We start from the raw sequence: 20,483 nt of genomic DNA, 5'->3' as shown, positions 1-20,483 counted from the left end.
CATGAGTTGAAGAGTCTCCAAGGAAAGTTGGCCTATATACGGAGATTTATTTCTAACTTAGCGGGTCGATGTCAACCATTCACCCACTTAATGAAGAAGGATACGTCATTCTATTGGGATGAAGCTTGTACTAATGCCTTCAACAAGATAAAAAAATACTTGTTGAATCCGCCTGTCCTTCAAGCACCGGTACCGGGACGGCCACTTATCCTCTATATTGCAGCTCAAATACGTTTATTAAGAGTGTTGTTGGCGCAACAAAATGATGAAGGCAAGGAAAGTGCTCTCTACTACCTTAGTAGGACATTAAATAGGGCTAAACTGAATTATTCTCCAATAGAGAAGGCATGTCTAGCATTAATGTTTGCAATAAAGAAGCTAAGGCATTACCTCTAAGCGCATTCAGTAAGACTAATCTCCCGAGCTGACCCTCTCAAGTACATCATCTCAAGACCAATACTATCAGGAAGATTGGCAAAATGGGCTTTATTGCTTCAAGAATTTGAAATTGTCTACGTCTCACAAAAGGCTATCAAGGGGCAAGCATTAGCTGATTTTCTTGCTGATCAACCTATTCCTGATGAATGGAAGTTCTCTGAAGACCTGCCTGATGAGGATGTTTTGTTTATTGAAATGTCAGAACCATGGAAAATGTTCTTTGATGGTGCAGCATGACAAGATGGAGCTGGGGCTGGGGTTATATTCATCACACCGGAAGGAGAGGTCTTGCCTTTCTCCTTTTCACTTACCGAATGTTGTTCTACTAACATGGCCGAATATCAAGCCTTGATTCTTGGGTTAGAAATGGCAGTGAATATAAAGATGTCTCACCTTAAAGTTTTTGGGGATTCTCAATTAGTCATCAGACAACTCCTCTCACTATATGAAGTCAAGAAGCCGGAATTCATCTCATATCACAAGTATGCACTTAAACTGATAACATCACTTGATTGTGTTACTTTAGAACATGTGCCACGAAAAGAGAATAAGCAAGCCGATGCCTTAGCAAATCTTGCGTCAACATTAGCATCATGTAGTGAGGAGATAAAAGTCCTTGTATGTCAAAGATGGGTCGTTCCACCATTAAATCATGACATAGAAGAGAAAGAACAAGTGGGTGTAGTTTCTGTCTACGAGATTGAAAGAGAAGACTGGTGTCAGCCACTTATCGATTATTTGAGACATGGAAAGCTACCTAAAGACCTACGCCATAAGACAGAGGTGAGGCAAAGAGCTTCTCGCTTCATATACTTTCAAGGCACTCTTTACCGACGCTCTTTTGACAGAGTCTTTTTGCACTGTCTCGGAGAAGAAGCAACGAAAGCACTAGAGGAAACTCACTCAGGGATCTATGGAGCACACCAATCAGGCCCTAAACTTCACTTCCAGATCAAAAGAATGGGATATTACTGGCCAACAATGGTGAAGGATTGCATAGACTATGCTAGAAAATGTCAAAGTTGTCAATTGCATGCTAATTTTATCCATCAGCCACCCGAGCCTTTACACCCGACAGTTACCTCTAGGCCCTTCGATGCTTGGGGACTTGATGTGGTAGGACCATTGCCGAAAAGCTCCGAGGGGCATCTTTACATATTGGTTGCAACAGATTACTTCTCAAAGTGGGCAGAAGCTGCAGCATTAAAAGAGGTCAAGAAAGATGTCGCACCCTCGCGGCGGAGCGCGGCGTCGCGGCGACCATCGATTGATTTCGGGATCTTTGTTTGTTTATTGTGGATAAAGGGAGTCGCCACCTAGTATTATGGTCACTAGGAAACCTAACTGGTCTTTCAGAGATTCTAAGGCAAGGGACTGGTTGCGTAAAGGGAAGGTATTAGCACCCCTAGTACGCCCTACCTAAGGTAAGCTGCTTGGTGTTAATTTGGTTTGTCTTATAATTGCTATGGTGTTGGTGTTTTCTAATCCCATCAATTTTCCTAGGTTTGATTCAAACTAAATTTATTAAGATAGAAATCCAAGGAGATTTCATGTGCTTTAAAAGCTCATTTTTCCCTTAGTATTTCATACTCTTACAGCTCGTAAACCGCGGAGTAAAAAAAATTGAAATGCCCTCGATTACAATCAAGGCTTCTTTCAAGGATGTGTAATGACTTATTATTCCTAAAAAAATATTTTGGATATTAACCACTTTGGGTTTCTTTATCCAAACATTAACAGCGAATAATAACAAATTATTCCCAATAATATTTTGGATATTCATCCATTTGGGGTTTCTTTATCCAAACATTAACGGTGAATAATAACAAGTTATTCCCAATAATATTTTGGATATTCATCCCTTTGGGGTTTCTTTATCCAAACATTAACGGTGAATAATAGATTAATTCCCCCCAAAAATAAGATTTTTATATTTTTTGGAATATTGGCCAATACCCTTTGGAGTTTTACAAACATGTTGTAAAATCCAGAAATGCAAGGAAATAATTTTTTGTTGTGTTTAAGAAATCCATGCGAAAACACATTTTCGAAACTTCCAATATTTTTTATATAAAAAGAACGTTCAAAACATGTTAGAGTATTGGCCGTATGCAACACACAAAAAAATATTTTTTGTATTCGGTCCAAATCACAAGCATCGCAATTTAATGCAAACATTACGATAAAAAATAGCAAGCCATCATATATATTATAAGATTTACAAAAAAACTTAAAACAACTCATAAAAACCCATTCAAAAGCCAACTAACTTAAAATGCTATAACTGGAAAATGAATACTTCTGTATGCGCAAAGGGGGCCAAGGTTCTGACACCAAAGTTTGAGCTAAAAAAAACTGATGCAGTGCAGCCATACTAATTTCATGCGAAAGGAGAAGAACCTGGGCAGCATGCTCTATTCCCCGTATGTTAAAGACTAAGACTAAAGAAATAAATGGCAGCTACCTCGTTTTAAAGAAAACAGAAACAAGTTCTTGAAAAGAACGAACAACAAACCCCAAATATACATACGGCAAAGAAGAAAAAAACTGAGGCTCATACCTGCTGATATGGCCTGTTTTAAATGTAGAAGATGATGTGCAAGCCGATGGACAGAGCTTCTGCCTTCTCGCCTCAAGCATCCACTAGGCAATAGCCTTCTGATTCTTTCTCTTCACTCTTCCAGGACCGCCACCTCCAAGTGGACTTATGAGAGAAAAATCAATGTGTTTCTGGGAGTCAAACCTGTTCATCCTGCGGAGAAAGGCTTCACCTTCGAAAATTCAGTGTTGGTTCTTCTCATCCAGGGTGAGAAACATTCTTGCAGCCTTACGGATGCGGCTGAGGGACGTCGTGTCCTCAAGAGAGCAGAGTGAGCGGAGACCAGCAGGGCAAAAGGTCTATGTTGATGAGAGGGAGAGGGGACAGTGTCCGGCCAGAGAGAGAGATCTCTGTTTTCTTTTTAAAATCAGGGGGGTGGCTGCTTCGTTTTTTTAAAAAGATGAGAAGGGGGGAGGGCTACGGCTTCTTTGCTAGAGATGATAGGTTTAGGTTTTTCTTTGTGTTTTCTCTCTTTTCTGAAAAATTACCCCATTCTCAATATTTTTCTCCCCCCTCATTATTATGGCTGGAGGTTTATTTATATAGAAAATCTCTACACGTGCTATTCAAGGAAATATTACAATAATTATTGCAGAGATTGTTTTCTATAACCAGCACCAACAAATCCTATATATATGGTATTTTATATTGCAGTGATTATTTTCCATAACCAGCACGAATCAAATCATATATCTATGGTATGATTATTTTCCATAACCAAGCACGAATCAAATCATATATATATATATATATGTGGTATTTTATATTGCAGTAATTATATATGATTCATAATTATCTCCTTGACATATTGCTTCCTTGATATTAGCATTGATTCATTTATATAGAAAATCTCTACATGTGTGTTATTTAAGGAAATACTGCAATAATTATTGCAGAGATTGTCTTCTATAACCATCACCAACAAATCCCATATATATAGTATTTTATATTGCATTGATTATTTTCCATAACCAGCACGAATCAAATCATATATCTATGGTATTTTATATTGCAATAATTATATATGATTCAGTAATTATCTCCTTGACATATTGCTTCCTTGATATTAGCCTTGATGCTTTATGTTATCGCCACATGTAAACCCTTATTATTATTTTTTTATTTATTATTTTATTTGAAAATTTATCAAAATATGGGTCAAAAATTGGGTAGCAACAAAAGAGACAGTTGTAAACTTCATTCGAACAAACATCATTTACCGTTATGGGGTACCAAGATACATCATAACCGATAATGGAAAGGAATTCTACAATACAACCATGAACAAGTTGTGTGCACAATTCAGCTTCAAACAACATAACTCTTCTATGTACAATGCTCTGGCTAATGGTTTGGAAGAAGCCTTTAACAAGACTTTATGCAACATTCTCAAGAAGGTGGTGAATCCCTTGAAGAAAGACTGGCATGAGAGAATTAGGGAGGCGTTATGGGCTTATCGTACTACATTCTAAACACCAACTCAAGCTACTCCATATTCCTTGGTATACGAGGTCGAAGTTGTTCTTCCACTAGAATGTCAAATTCCATCTTTGAGAATCGCAATCCAAGAAGGACTTTCCAATGAAGACAATGTTCGTCTACGCCTTGAAGAGCTTGAAGCTTTAGATGAAAAACGTCTTGACGCACAACAGCGATTAGAATGTTATCAAGCACGACTTTGTAGGACTTTCAACAAGAAGGTGCGACCACGCTCATTCCAAGAAGGAGATCTTGTCTTGACAGTACGACGCCCAATAATCATGTCAAAACACATGGGCAGCAAATTCCTCTCTAAATGGAATGGCTCTTATGTGGTTCAAGAAGTCTACACCAATGGAGCTTACAAAATTGTCGATGAGAATGGATTGAGGATTGGGCCTATCAACGACAAATTCTTGAAAAGACACTATGCTTGAAATCTGATGTAGCTCCTGGCCCGCACAAGCTAAAACTGTGAAAGGCACAAAAAAAACAAAATTAAACTACGTTATGACTTGATCCTTTATCCACAAAGGTACGTAGGCTACTCAGAATTCATTCTAAGTACAGTCATGAAAAAAAAAAAGTCTTCGACAAAAAAAAAATGTTTTGAACTACGTTGTGACTTGATCCTTTATCCATGAACGTACGTAGGCAACTTAGAATTTATTCTAAGTACAGTCGCATATCATCCTTTAAAAGCTGTTTGAGCCAATATGATTGTTCACATGGAAAAAGAGGGATAAATAAACCTCAAAACACAATCATAACATGGAAATCCAGGTAACAAGACACAAGTGAAGGCAAAATATAGACTTTATTAATAGAAAGAAGAATTATATTACATAAAGTATGTAGCCTCAACAGAAAGTCACAAGCTGGTGTTACCAAAACAAAAAAATTCCAAAGCATAAGAAACCATTATCATACTACGGTTTCTAGCTATGTCCTTCTAACTCCTTTTGTTTGGTCTCCAACAATCCTTTCAATTTTTGAAGAATGGTTGCGTCAGTTTCACTTATCACAGGGGAAGAGGATAGTGTGGTGATCTCTGCTCGAATGTCGGAGGTGATGATTTTCCTCTCAGAAAGCTTTTCATCACACGCCTTGAGAGATGACTCTAACTCAGTCTTCTTACTCTGCAGCTCCATTAATTGTTCCACTATTTTTGTTATCTCAACATGAGTGGTGGAAATGGATCTAGATGCCTCGTCTTTAAAAGCTTCTGAATCTTTAAGTTGCACTTCAAGCTTTCCAACATCTAAGGCTCGTTGCTCTGATGTCATCATAGGAGATAATGAAGACTCTAAGTGAATAAACTTTTTAGCATCCTCAATCACCTCAGTCACCATTCTTCTGATAGAGGAGCAATCAACCTTTATATCTTTAATGGAGTGGAGGATCTTCTCAACTTCACCAGCCAGGTTAGGAAATATAATGGATCGGTGTACGAACAATCTTATTTCTGATGCTCTCCCAAAACTTGATAGCAAATTCAGATCTTATCTCTCCTATTATATCATCAACACAATACCTAGTAACTCCTGAAGGCTCAAAGGCTAGGTCCAAGATTATACAAGTTGGTCACTATATTAAAGATCGGCGGAGGTGGATTAGGCTGCTCATGTGGTAAACTAAATGAAGGATGAGAGTTTCCAATCCCAGCAGCTAAAATATTGAAAGGGTTAGGGCTAGCAACAGAAGCAACACTCATTTCTGGCCCAATATACATATCAAAGTCATTCCCCAGGTCTTGTTGACCAAGCTGAAACAAAGAACAAAAAAAAAGAGGGGTTAATATATGACAAGTAACATGAATTGAAAAAAATAATTGTCAAACCAGTTCATCAATATTGTCTGACATGATTGATGCACTAGGGACTCCATGAATAAAACCCGAGCCGCAAGGATTGAACACTTTCTTGGTACGTTTTAAACGTTTCCAATGATGATCACTGTTTTCATGCTCACTGTCCTCAACATTTAAGATTGCTTCAAAATTGTCTTCTTTCTCCTGCTACATGCATATCCTTATGAGCATCTCAATTAAAAAAAAAAAGGGAATTAATAAGGCACATAAAAAAGGGACAAGTATTTATTTACCAATTATGGAGAAAAGGATTATGCACTTCTTTCCTTTGCCTCTGAGGAGTTAGAGGATTTCTTATTGAGATGATCTTTTGAAGTACTCACTCTCTTCACACTAGGAATCACAAGTGGTGTCTTCCTTATGTGGGCAGATGTTTTAGTACCATCTTCCTTGCCTAAATCAACATCAACTGTCCGCTTTCTCTTTTATAGGTAGGAGAAAATCTTTTTTTTTTTTGTTAAGAGAGGGTCATTCTTCTTTTCTTTTGTCCTTCGAGATACTATGGAAACATTAGCAGGATTTTTTAGAATGATCTTCACCTCTGGAGAACAAACTTTGGACCACTTCGGAGTCCACTAGTCCATGTAACGTTTAGTCACCAAAGGAAGTTTATCACTTGGGGGCAACGGAAGCTTGCACTGAGAATGAGTGTTGAGTTTGGTAAAACTATGCCAAAGTTGGGATACATCCTCCAAGGTTGGAACTCCAGTTCTCCCTTTAAAGTCACGGGGAACATGTTGGCAAAACCCAAATTGTCTACTGAATCTATCAGGACAGTAAGACTCAATAATAAAAGTATCATCATAACGAAGAGTCAGATAGCCAGATCGAATACACATAAAGTAGTCACTCTTGAGGACTGATAAGTTGCCATCATCACACAAGACCATAACTTTGGCCAGGGGAAGTAATGCAGGAAATATGACTCTCTTGGGATCTCTGAAAAGAGCATTAGCTTGAGATTCATTGAAATGTTTCGCCAACCCCACGCCGACATATTTTGTCATCCCAACTAACTTGGCAGGACTAATGGTTGTTTGATGGGTGCCAAATGGATAGGTAGTCTTATTGGATCCGCTAGACTTACCTATAGAAAAGGGTACCTTGTATCTCAAATCATCTCGAAACCAAAAATCTACCCAATCTTGAAGGGTCATTACATGGTCACCATCAATGGTCTGACATTCTTTATGAAAGGCGATGAATAGGTACTTGCAGATCTTTGGAAGAAAAGAACGTCCTTTCTTGTCAGCTTCATTAAGTTCACCAACAGAATGGATGACTTCATCATAAAAAGTACCAAAAAATAGGAAGGCCGCTACATGATTTTAACTCCCAAAGGGATACAGAATCCTCGCCATTCGGGGTAGATAACGTGTTGGTAGCAGGATTCCAATGGTTATAGAAAGAAAGGATAACATTCATCTGCTAGTCATATGTAAAAAAGGATGCAAAAATAATGTCTCGAATATGTGCCCTCTCGAGGATTGGCTCGTAATGTTTCAAAATATCTTCTATCCATTCCCAATACTTGGGAGTATACTCAAGTGCATCAGAGATTGGGAAATAATCCTTGCAAGTAGCATTTCCATCACGTTTACGATAGTCTAATAACGGCAGATCAGCTAGAAAAGTTGTTGAATGTGGAAAAGAGGATTGAAGTTGTAAAACTGATTGAGGCAAACCACCATGACCATAAAGTTCATAAGAAGTCTCCAACGACCAAGAAGTCAAATGCTTGATGCTTTCAGAAGACCGCTTCTTAGCAAATGGACCAATGGCAGGTTCATATACACGAAGGCTTGTCCGACGATACTTCTCATCAATTACTAAGAATCTTTTAGTGGAAGAAGAAGAATTCCTGAAAAGCACCATCTAAAAAGAAAAGGGAGACATAAAAATGCGTGAATTAGATGCATATTTGAAAGAAGAGAGGGGGGACAAGATTATAAATCGCATGATATTTATATGTCCTAAGAAAAAAAAATCTAATGATAAAAAGGGAGAGAATAAGAACTTACCTTGATCAAGAGCTAAAGAAAAGTGATGCTCCAATGTTAAGAAATTTATGACTTGCCAAAATTGATGACGTGTTAAAAACAGCAACCGTGACCCTTAAGAAACAACTCGTCAAGCACCAAGGCTTGTGAAGTATTACGGCAAGAGAATTCAGATCACCCAAAGAAACCTGCAACCCTGCAATAAGAATAGATGTTAATTAATGGAAACAGGCGGGCTCACCAATAACTCAATCAGGCTTAGTCAAGTCTATTTCAATAACAAGTTTGCGCCATCGATCATGCAGTTGCAGAAGCAGAAAAGGTTGCTTTTGGTTAACACACACATGTCAACAATATGTTCTTCCTCAACATTGAAAAGCTGCAGGAAGAATTTATAAGACTAGGCGCGCAAACAACGTTTGATTTCTGATGCAAACGAGAAGAAAAAAAAAACACTTGCGGAAGCTCTTTTATTTATAAGGCTGAGATGGTAGAATTGCTTCGGCGCTCATGTCTGATGAATTCTAGAGCAATGGGAGAACTCGCCTTGAACTTGCAATGTTTGCAGAAATAAACCAGAGCTGAGAGAACACCACATGAGCTATCAATTCAGGGCTGAGAATACATCATAATTTATGGCAGCAGTGATTAGGGAGCACTGGTGTCAAGGATGTTGAATCCCTTACAGCAACTTCAACCATGAATATGCCTGATGAACAAGGAATTTGCAATTCTGGACCACTGGTTCGAAGATCATGTAAATTCACACATAAAGCTTGAGAAACTACGTGAATGAAACCAGTTCACAGGCTGAAACAGCAAAGTTGAAAATCTGCTCCGATTGGTTTGTAAGCATAATGGACATCCAAGTTAAGGTTTTGCAATGCTGACAACAGTGAGAAGAATGATTAAGTGGAATCTGTATCACATCCAAACTTCAATATTTGATGAGGTTCTGCATATAAATCATGTGGAATCTATCTACAACAGACGAATACATCCAATTCTATAGGCTTTTGAATCTGTCTACAACTCAGAATTATATCCTGCATACTTACAAAAAAAAAAAAAGAGGTGCAGTTGTAATAAAACAAGAGAAGGAATGGGTACATGCATACCAGGACTGCTGTGTGGAGGCTGCACTGTTAGTGAAGAAACAGAAGTATTGCTAGGTTGAGGCTGCACCGTTAATTAAATTCAAACTTGAGCAGTACCACACTTGGTTTAATGATATCACAAAGCAGTCACTTGACCCGACATTGTTTTGCTTGACCTTTGGCGGACCAATTCTGCCCGTAGATGCTGACAGACACTTGACAATCTTCACAAAGCAGCCAAAGAGTTTGATATTGATTTTTGAAGCGAGATGTTTGGTTGCCAGGTTGATGCTACGCGGTTAATAAAAGAACAACAGGGAGGGCTGCGTGGTTGGTAACAGGAAAAGAGCAATGTAATGCTCTTTTATAGCCGCTTCAGTGATTCTTTCCTAATCTAAAAAAATCTTTCTTATTCTGTGAGAGCAAAGTCGGCTTCCAGTACAGGAAATTGTTTTGTTCTCTTTCTTAATAATTCATTCACGTTGAACAATTCATTCAGGAAAAAAAAAAGGGTCAATTAAGCGAAGTCAAGCTACCAGTATTAGAGGGTTTATTGCTTTGTCCAAGCAGTTGATTCACTCCAATCAATTAATTCAGGAAAGAAAGTCAATTAAGAAGCAATTTACGTGAAGAAGTTATTTGCTCTCTGGACATTCTTTCAGGAAAATGTTGAAATTAATAAAGGATGGAGGGCACGGTTCCCAAGGCAATGAGAAAAGGGAGTTGCAACTTTTATAATTCATAACTTGCTAACCGTTCGTCGGAATCACGAATGGATTGCGTCGTTGGATTCAGCACAATAAGATCTCTAAAACAAGAAGTTAAAGTGATCACTTTCAGTGAAAAAAAAAAAAAAAAGTTCCTGCAGCCCGGTCAAAGGGTTGGTCGCTATGCGAGTATAAAGATAAATTTTGCTTGGTCCTGAATATGCAACAGTTTCAAATGATGTATTGAACTTGGATATTCTATCATTTAGTTTGATAAAGTTCAATCAAGATTGGTCTATAAATTTCCAATTTTGACTATCATATTTTATTTTCACAAAAAGATTTATTTGCTTGTTGTGAAAATATAATATGGTCAAATCAAATTTTAATAAAAAATATAGAACCTTTTCAATCATATTTTTCGAGACATGCCCACTTGTTTTGAAAAGTAAGTGAACTTGTCTCGAGGAGGCATATGTAGAAATACAAATTTTCTACCAATCAAATTTCGACATGTGTTATTTTATTCTTTAAAAGAAAGGATAAAATAAAATTGAAATAAATGACATGGAAAATAAATAAGCCTTCATATATTTATTGGCCAATGAAAAGTTGATACTTGGGATGAGATATTCAAGATATCTTGTCATAAATATAAGATCTCATCATATATCTCTTCATAAATGCAAGATCCCGTCAATAAATATCAACCAATAAAATTATGCCATGTGACATTGGAAAAGGACCTAAGAGCCCCTACATATCTCTATAAATAGAGAGCCTCAACCTAAAGGAGGTGGATTTCCAAGGATACAAATTCTCTTCAAGACAAGCTCTTCAAGTAAGGAAGCTCTTTCTCTCTCTCTCTTCAAGCAAGGAAGCTCTCTCTCAAAGAGTTCTCAAGCCTCCTTCATCTACGCTTGAAGTTTACAAAGAACGAAACTTTGTTGGATCAAGCCTAAACGCCCCATAAGAGTTCTTCAACAACACTTTGAAGACATATTAAAGATACTCTTCAAAGCATCAAATCACCAAATCTCGCTTCGCAATACATGCTCAAATTCACGTTCTTGCAAAGCACAAATCTTGGCTTGATTACTCAAATAAATCAAATCGTCATATATCAAATCTAAGGGAAGAATCAGAGGATTGTCATATTCTTTTTGAAAGAATATATTACATAGAGATTGTATCCATTGATATATTTAATAAAATTATATATTTATATACATGTGCTTGTTTAATTTCAGGTACTTAAAATTATGTCAACAGATATAACGGATGAATTGTTCAAGAGGTACGCAGAGTATGTAGGTGAACATCTGTGCGTGGAGAAGACAAAACACATAAAAATAGTCCTCACAATGACAAAGAAGGAGTAGATTCCAGTGTAGCAGATGACGAGCGAATAAATTCTTCTGAAGCAGAAATAAAGTAATTATCTATGGAAGTAGTTTTGGCTCATAATGAATAAAAACAGTGTGCATGCATGAAAATTCTCTTTTTAAATAAAACATTTTTGTTCTAGTTTTGTTTATTTTTTTAATTAAAAAAAAACTTGGATTCATCCGATTTCAATTGAAGACCAGAGTCTCAATAGAATAGACTAGTTAGGTGACCCGCGCTACGCCACCAACTCACTTTTTATTTTAATAAAAAAATCATAAAAATCTAAGACCCAAAAGTATTGGGTTTAGCTGTAACGTAAGACGCAGGAGCGTTGAGTCTGACTGCAACGTCAAACCCAATAATAATATTAATAATATTAATGATAATATTTAACTTATCTGTCAAAATTTTTATTTTTTTAATCTTTCAAAAAAAATTATGGATTTTCAACGATAATAATAATAATTTTTTAAAATTTATTAATGATAATAATAATAATAATAATAATAATAAATTTTATAATTTATTATAGAATGTATATCATGTATATATCTGAATAGGAATTAATATTGGATTATTCCAATGTTATGATTCCTACGGTTAATGTTGTTTTCTGCCACATATATATAAATAGAAAAGGTTGGCTAAGACTAAACCTAAGTCATTCTATTATTCCCAACTTGGTATCAGAACCTTAAATAAACTAAAACACTTCCTCTTCTTTCTCTTTGCAATGGACTCCTCATCACAGCCGCCCGCTACTTCTTCTGCAGCACTGGCGGTGCCAGCTCCCTCCCCCACTACAGCATCCCTATCTTCATCTGCTTATGTTCTGCCATGGCCACTAAAAATCAATTTGAATTGATAAAACTTTTCAAGCCGAGATCTACCATTTCAAGCAAGGTTAAGGCCAAAGAACTCCACAATGAAACTTATCTCGTCAAATAGAATTCGTTGACATCAAAATCAATTTTTTTTGTAATCAGAATTAATTTCAACCGATTATTTTCTCTTTCCTCGTCGTTTCAAGCAAATTTCTCTTTCATCTCTCTTAACTCAATGAATAAAAAATAAAAATAAAATTTCAGATAAAAATAAAATTTATTGCTAATATTTGATGAGCATATATTTTCTAGATATTTTACATTTTAATTCTCTAGATCTAATTAGGCTGTAATTAAAGGGTTTAGATAAAAAAAAAAATCAGCTGGTTCATTGTTATATAAAGAGTGAAACTTACCCATCTCTTTTAGATGTTTTGTTAATAAAAAATACATACACATCATTTTCACAAGCAATTATTATTTTCACATGCTCATCATTTTTGTTAATAAAAAAAACACATCATTATTTTTATATTCATGGGAGAGAGATCCACTGAAATCAATAGTACAGGTATGAGAATCCTTTATTCTTTAGTCATCAGATTATACGTTGATTTGACACGCATAAAGCAGTGGGACCTAACAACAGTGCAGCAGTTGTCATATACGTGCCTATAATTATTGTTTTATTTCTGCGTTTAAAAACAAATTAAAAAAATATATTTTAAATTATTTTTTTATATTTTAAAATCATTTTTTATGCTAATATCAAAAATATTTTTTAAAAAATAAAAATATATGTGCTTATAAATATTGTTTTATTTTTGTTTTTTTTTTAAAGTTTAATTTTTTTATTTTAAAATATTAATGTTAAAAATAATTTTAAAAAAATAAAATATATTATTTTAATATATCTTTCAAGAAAAAAACATTTAACTGAATGAGATGATTTTGCCACATCAGATCGCACCAGAGCGGCGATCCACCGGTACAAAGCATCAAGGCGGGGATCCACCTTACCTTGATAACGATGAACCTTAAATGATGGTTGTCATTGTTGTTAAAATCGTGAATTAACTCTTAAAATCTTATAATTTTACAAGTCAATATATATCTAACGTGCTAAATCGAACTAAAACTCAAAACCAGTAAAATCGGACTTAACTCGCGCAAAATCAGGAAACTCGGTTTGATTTTACGAGTTTACTAAATTTATGATATGAACCAAGTCAGTTTTAAATTTGATCTTAAAATGTTTGCTGACTACTTTTGTGAGATTAAACATATCTTTCAAACTGTATATTGGATAAAGCTGAAATTTTACAGAGAAATATTAGATACATGAAAATATATTATAGTAAATTTTCAGGTCAAATGAAGTTAGGGAAGATAATATTTCAGAGAGTCAAAGTTAGTAAATTAATATTGTCAAATATATCAAACAAGACCTTTGTATACTGTTTAAGACATATCTAGAGCTACCAGTGGAATTTTGCTTCGATTAAAGTTAGGATAGAAACTAGACATTTAAAACTTTCCAACCATATATTGTAGGCCCAATAAATCATTCAAACGAGATAGAACAACATGTTGGAATCAAGACTCAAATCTGTAAAAAATATGAAAAATTAGAGATTCAGGCTACGTAGAGGAATTTTAACATGAATAATGTTTTATTATTCTATTTTATTTATTTATTTATTTATTAAAAATTATTTTTAGTTTGAATTTTTTTTACCGCATTAGACGTTGTTTAGGGGTTTATTTCATTATTGAATTTATGTTAATTAATTACTAATTAGACTCATTAGCTTGCAACCCAAAAGGGATCTATCATGACTTATTGTAATGAGAACAACCAGGTTGTCACTGGGTTTATATGTGCTTCCTACCTTTTAGTGATTCCTCTGTATTGAGAAATTTTGTTCTTAAATATTTTATTTTTCCATATCATTAATTTATTGATTCATACTATTTATCTCTCTCATTTTATTTAGATTATTCTTTGATTATAATATTATGGACTCATTTTATCAGATTTATTTTAATGTAATTTAATTTATTGGCTAGAATTATTAATATATAATTAATTAAAAAAATATTTATAATTTTACCATCCAAGTTTATATTATATTTTTTATGTGAGGTTAAAAAAGTGTTTTTTACCGGTTGTCGCCTCTAAATCTAAAACGTGATATTTCATTATTTTTTAATAAAGTTAAAACAGCGTTTAAGGAAAAAAAACATGTATAAAAAGTTAAATCGAGTTATGATTGATAGCGTAATTAGATAAACAGAGACTAACTGATCAACTTTTATATTCATTATTTTTATCTATTTTATTTCTTATTCAATTATTATTATTCAAGTGGCATAGGAGGGAGGTTGGCCCACAAGAGACTCAACAACAGGCAGGAAACAATCACACAGCGGATAAATTCACTGCACCCGAGTGGCGTTTCGTGTTTGAAAAGGACTACACCGACACCTTTAAATGCTTAGCAGTAGGAACCTTACATCTTTCTATTTTGGCGTTTTTTGTATTTCCTCTGAAAGTTTCGATTATGCTTAGCAGTAGGAACCTTACATCTTACTATTATAACCACACATTTCATGCACGCATGCATGATTGAAAACTTTATAAAAGAAGTCGGAGCTAAGAACAAATCAGCAGATAGCAGAACCGAAGCAACAGCCAATAAACATGATGGTGGGAAGCGTTCTTTGCATGAATCCAGGAGATGGTGAAACCAGCTACGCCAAGAATTCATTCCTTCAAGTCTCTCTCTCTCTCTCTCTCTCTCTCTCTCTCTCTCTCTCTCTCTCTCTCTCTCTCTCTCTCTCTCTAACACCTTATTTCATAAAAATGTGATGTCTTAGTGCATTTAGAGAGACAAATTACCGGCCTTTTTTTTCCTTTCTTTTTGGTAGTGTTAGAATTTTATTGCAAGTAGAGGAGACCTCGCGTAGCAACTTAAATTTTTAAGTTAGGTAAGATAAGCGAAGTTTAATGATATGAAGGAAGCAAATAGCCATATCTGCATGCATTTCCTTCTTCCTGGCATCACATCTCACCGAATATATTAGTAATTCTTGCATTTATTTTTTCCTGGAAGCTAGTATTGCAGATTAATTCTGATGTGGTTTGACAATTCGTTTCGCAGAAAACAGTGCTATCAAAAGCTAGGCCAATCCTAGAAGATACCATCAAGGACATGTTCAGCACCGCCCTTCCCACTTGCTTCAAACTAGCAGACTTGGGCTGCTCTTCAGGACCCAATACTCTCTTGTTCGTTTCTGAAATCATGGACGTCGTTTATGAGCTTTGCCAACAACTGAACTGTAAACTGCCCGAATTTCAGGTGTTTCTGAATGACCTTCCAGGGAATGATTTCAATGCTGTTTTCAAGTCGCTGCCATTTTTCTACGACAAGTTTGGACAAGAAAAGGGAGACTTGTATGGACAGCACTGTTTCATATCAGGAGTACCTGGTTCTTTCTATCACAGGCTCTTCCCAAGCAAGAGTTTGCATTTCTTTCATTCCTCTTACAGCCTACACTGGCTTTCTAAGGTTATATTACTGTCTTTTTTTCATAATTATTATCTCTAAGTTTAATAATGATTTATCCCAGTAACTGGAATGCCTAGATAAGATAGCGAAATATCAAAGACAAACAAAAATTGGTAGAGAAGAAGAGAAACAAGATGTTTATAACCATTGAGTTAATATAATACCTGAAACCTCGTTTATCACAGCTTAAAATAACTACAGAATCAAATACAAAATACATATAAATAATAGCAATTGCTTGAATCAATACTATAGAATATTGTGCTGTTGCCTGTTGTGGTTTAAATTAGTCACGCGTGAACATAATACATGGCAAAGCCTGACCATATATTTTCATGACATTAGGTGCCAGAAGGTATATCAAATAACAAGGGGAACATATACATGGCAAAGGCAAGTCCTCCTAATGTATTTAAAGCTTACTTAGAGCAATTCCAGAAGGATTTCTCCTTGTTTCTGCGCTTACGCTCAGAGGAAATAATACAAGGAGGACGTGTAGTTATTACATTTATCGGCAGGAGTATTGAGGATCCTAGAAGCAAAGATTGCTGTCTTTATTGGGAGCTGCTAGCAAAGTCACTGCTAGACTTGGCAGCAAAGGTTAATTAGTTTATTTTCATTTAAATCAAGCAAGTTGCTTGCCTTGTTGGTTATGGAGATTAATTAATTTAAGTTTCAGGGACTTGTTGTAGAGGCCGATATTGATACCTTCAATCTGCCATATTATAATCCTTACGAAGGAGAAGTGAGGGAAATTATCGAAATGGAGGGATTATTCGATATTGATAAGCTAGAAACTTTTGCTATTAACTGGGATGCTAATGATGATATCAGCAACAAAAATTTTGTGTTTGACAAGGACCAATGTGGACGAAATGTGGCAAATATTGTAAGAGCAGTTGCAGAACCGATGTTGGCTAGTCATTTTGGAGATGAAATAATGGATGAATTGTTCAAGAGGTTTGCAGAGTATGTAGGTGAACATCTGTGCGTGGAGAAGACAAAACACATAAACATAGTCCTCACAATGACAAAGAAGGAGTAGATTCCAGTACTGTAGCAGATGATGAGGGAATAAATTCTTCTGAAGCAGAAATAAACTAATTATCTATGGAAGTAGTTTTTGGCTCATTATGAATATATTTTATTTTATTTTATTGTAATTATAATACATTTTATACCTTACTTAATTTTTTAAAATTTAAAATTGTAATTCTTTGTATCAATTATACTTTAATTTTTAATTTTTAAAATTTATTTATAATCAAGTTATGCTTGGTTATTAGTCATCCAAGTTTAATTCTTACTAATAATTTTTAATATGTATGATCTATTAGATTTTTAATATATTGATCCAAGTATACATCATAATTGTAATTAAAAAACGATTAAATAAATTAAATAATTTAATTTGTCATTAATGCAGCAAGTTAATTTATTTATATTTAAAGATCAAGTGTAACATGTAGAAACATCTCATGATTTTTCTCAAATATTAGAAAAATTATATATGGTTTGACTTAGCTTTTTAGCGATTGGTATCTTAGTGTGACTAGTATTTTTTAATTTAGAATATTCTGATTTAGATATTTGAGCATAGAGTATGTATATTTTACTAAATCATGTTAGTTCTCAATATCATAGTCATTGGCTCTTCAATAAAATCATTTATCAAATCTCATTATATTTTGCATAAGGATTTCATAATCAATAATATTTGAGAACATATGAAATATTTTCTCTATTTTTTCTAAGATGATGAATCATATCTTCTCTCATATATTTTATGTTATGCTCAATATATGTTTATTTGTTACCTTTTATTAAATATAATATTTAGTTATGATCAAAATATAGCATTCTGTATAAAAGATAATTTTGTGAAATTAAATCTAATAATCACTTACATAACATCCAAACAATTCTTTTCATAGACATGAACGATCTCCTTAATTTATGTTTTGGAATAGGTAAATCATTCATCATCCATAGATGTCATACAAGTGATGCAGACAAAAGCAACATTGAACAGTAGCACATGAAATCAAAAAAAAAAAAAAAACTCGTTTCTGTTTCTATGAAATCACAAAACCACCCGTTTTTGTTGGATGATCTTAGGAAAAAAACCCCAAGTGTTAGGAATTTGCATGATATAGATGAATCTGAGAGTTTTTTTGTTATTAGCATAGTAAAAAAAAAAAGTAAAATAACACAACCCAAAATATATTTAGAAGAATAAAATAGTTTTACAAGTCATTATCGTTATCTACAACTTGCGTGTCATATTTAACGTCTAGAACTCTCGAGATGCAAATGACCAAAGTGACTTCAATCGATTTTAAACCCCAAAACCTAATGTCTTCCTTTTTCTCTCCTTATCGCCCCTCATTCCCCACAGTAACCACTCCCAACCCCGTGACCCACCACCGCTCATGGTCATTTCCTTCTCTCCCCGCCGCAAAACACTCCCATTTCCACCACAAGACTACCCCCACTCTCTCCACTGCAATGGAGATTTTTCTCTCTCCACTCGTTGGTCTCTCACTAAAGATTTGGCCATTACCTCCACCACTAGTCATCACCACTCACATTCAACACTAAAAGGTTATTACACACTTTCCTTGTATAAATGTGATATAATTTGTACTAGTTTATGTTAATTATTGATTTTAAAAATGTTAGTGCTTAGAATTAAGGATCTTTGGAAAAAACATTTAGCAATTTTTAAATTAGGTTTAAATTAAGTTAATTATATATAAAATACATTGATTTGAATTGTTAATTTTTTATTTTTGAATAAAATCGATGATTTTTTTGTTGTTAATTAAGGGTAGAGTTAAGGGTTTTTTAGGTTAAATTAGAGATTTGGTTTAATTAGGTATAAAATATATTATTTAGCTATTAAATACATTAATTGGGTTGAGAATTTCATTAAGAATGTTAAGGTGGTTAAGCCATTAAACCAATTAATGTCACCTTCTACTCTGAGTTTGAGGATGTTAATAGGCATGACCAATAATATAATGATTGGGTTATGATTCATAGGCTTTCAGGATTATCAGGTGATGAACGGAATGTTGGACAAATATTCAGAGACAAATCTGAATGTATTATTACAGTTAAGTTGTGGCATATCAAGAATTCATTACACTACAAGGTCCATCATTCAACTAAAACTTATATACAGTTGTAATGCACTCAAGAACCAGCATATGGATGGTATTTGCGTGGGGGACATCACCAAAAATCTAATTTATAGGAGATATCAAAATTGAAAGGGTCACACACATATCAAAACTCACTTGTTTTACAATACCATCGTCAAATTAACAATGATCTGATTGTGAAGGTGATGTTGATAATTATGAAACCGAACATAAGTATGAGTGTTGCAAGTATTGAAGTTACTGTTTAGAGGGATTATGAGCATATGTCTCATATCGAAAGGCATAGACGGCTAAGAAAAAAATAATGGAGTTGTTATTTGGTATACACAAAAAGTTCTTTCAAATTCTACCTAGAATGTTATTAACCATAAGAAATTCAAATCTAGAAATGGTTGTCGATTGAGATCATAAAATGGTTTATGATAATAAAGAAACATTTGGGAGGGCATTTTGGGCATTTGGTGCTTCAAATGATATGTTTCAATATTATTGTTCTCTAATTAGCATTGACGGCACTCATATGTATGGTAAGTACAAGGCAAAGTTGTTAATTGTAGTTTCTTATAATGTGAATGATGAAGTTTATCTATTGTATTTTGCTATTATCAAAAAAAAAATAGTGATTTAGATTTGCTTCGTCATTATGTAATTGAAATTCACACCAAGTTATGTAGATAGACATGAGCATAAATATTTTCCAAGTTGGTTGAGCATCATCGATATTCTTTACGTCACTTTGTTAGTAACTTCAACATTAAGTTCAAACATGTTACCTTAACAAATATATTATATATGTTGTGTATGAATCCTTCAAAATAGAAGTTTGATATTTTATATGATTATCTAATTAAGATAGATGATGCGATCAGAAGAAGTTTAACCTAAGAAAACATAAAACCTGAGAAAAAATAAAAATGCTTCACCTGTAGCTTGCGGAAAGCAACAGGAAATAACAACCGATGGGAGTTCTTGCACCAACTGTAGTTTCTAATTTGGCAAGCTACAAGAACCAGCCAACCCAGAATCAATAAAAAGGGAGGCATGAAAATAAAATGCTTCGTATAAGTCTCTTGCCAGTCTGAGAACTGCACTGATTAAAGCAATAACCTCTATCTTTTAATACTGATGTCACTGAAATTTTACATGCTGTCTTCCCTGCCAAACACCGACCATCACCATCATCAATGAATAGCACAAAATACCAGTAGATTTATGCACCATATGAACAAATTGACAAGTCTCATCTACATGCCGGAAAAATAATCGCATTAACGAACAAAACTAAGGTATAGAACCAGTACCAGCAAGCATCTACAATGGGCAACAAAAGAATTGGTGAGG

The 20,483-nt window shown here is 34.5% G+C and overlaps 1 protein-coding gene across 2 annotated transcripts; it reads left to right on the top strand.

Annotated features, from left to right (window-relative positions):
- The first annotated feature begins 14,969 nt into the window (after window positions 1-14,969).
- On the top strand, window positions 14,970-17,264 carry LOC133706160 (probable methyltransferase TCM_000331). 2 transcript variants are annotated; one of them, XM_062131632.1, is made up of 4 exons: window positions 14,970-15,182; window positions 15,568-15,975; window positions 16,321-16,575; window positions 16,655-17,264. In XM_062131632.1, the coding sequence occupies exons 1-4, from the start codon at window positions 15,108-15,110 to the stop codon at window positions 17,018-17,020; spliced, it is 1,104 nt and encodes a 367-aa protein (XP_061987616.1). In that variant the 5' UTR covers window positions 14,970-15,107; the 3' UTR covers window positions 17,021-17,264. The 2 variants fall into 2 exon arrangements, with proteins under 2 accessions (XP_061987616.1, XP_061987617.1); XM_062131633.1 differs by lacking the exon at window positions 14,970-15,182 and adding an exon at window positions 15,202-15,394.
- Window positions 17,265-20,483: the final 3,219 nt, after the last annotated feature.

This window comes from Populus nigra, chromosome 11 (assembly GCF_951802175.1).
Source record: "Populus nigra chromosome 11, ddPopNigr1.1, whole genome shotgun sequence".
NCBI classification, from domain to species: domain Eukaryota; kingdom Viridiplantae; phylum Streptophyta; class Magnoliopsida; order Malpighiales; family Salicaceae; genus Populus; species Populus nigra.
The sequence above is the reverse complement of the archived record's forward strand: the minus strand, read 5'-3'. Positions and strand labels throughout refer to the sequence as shown.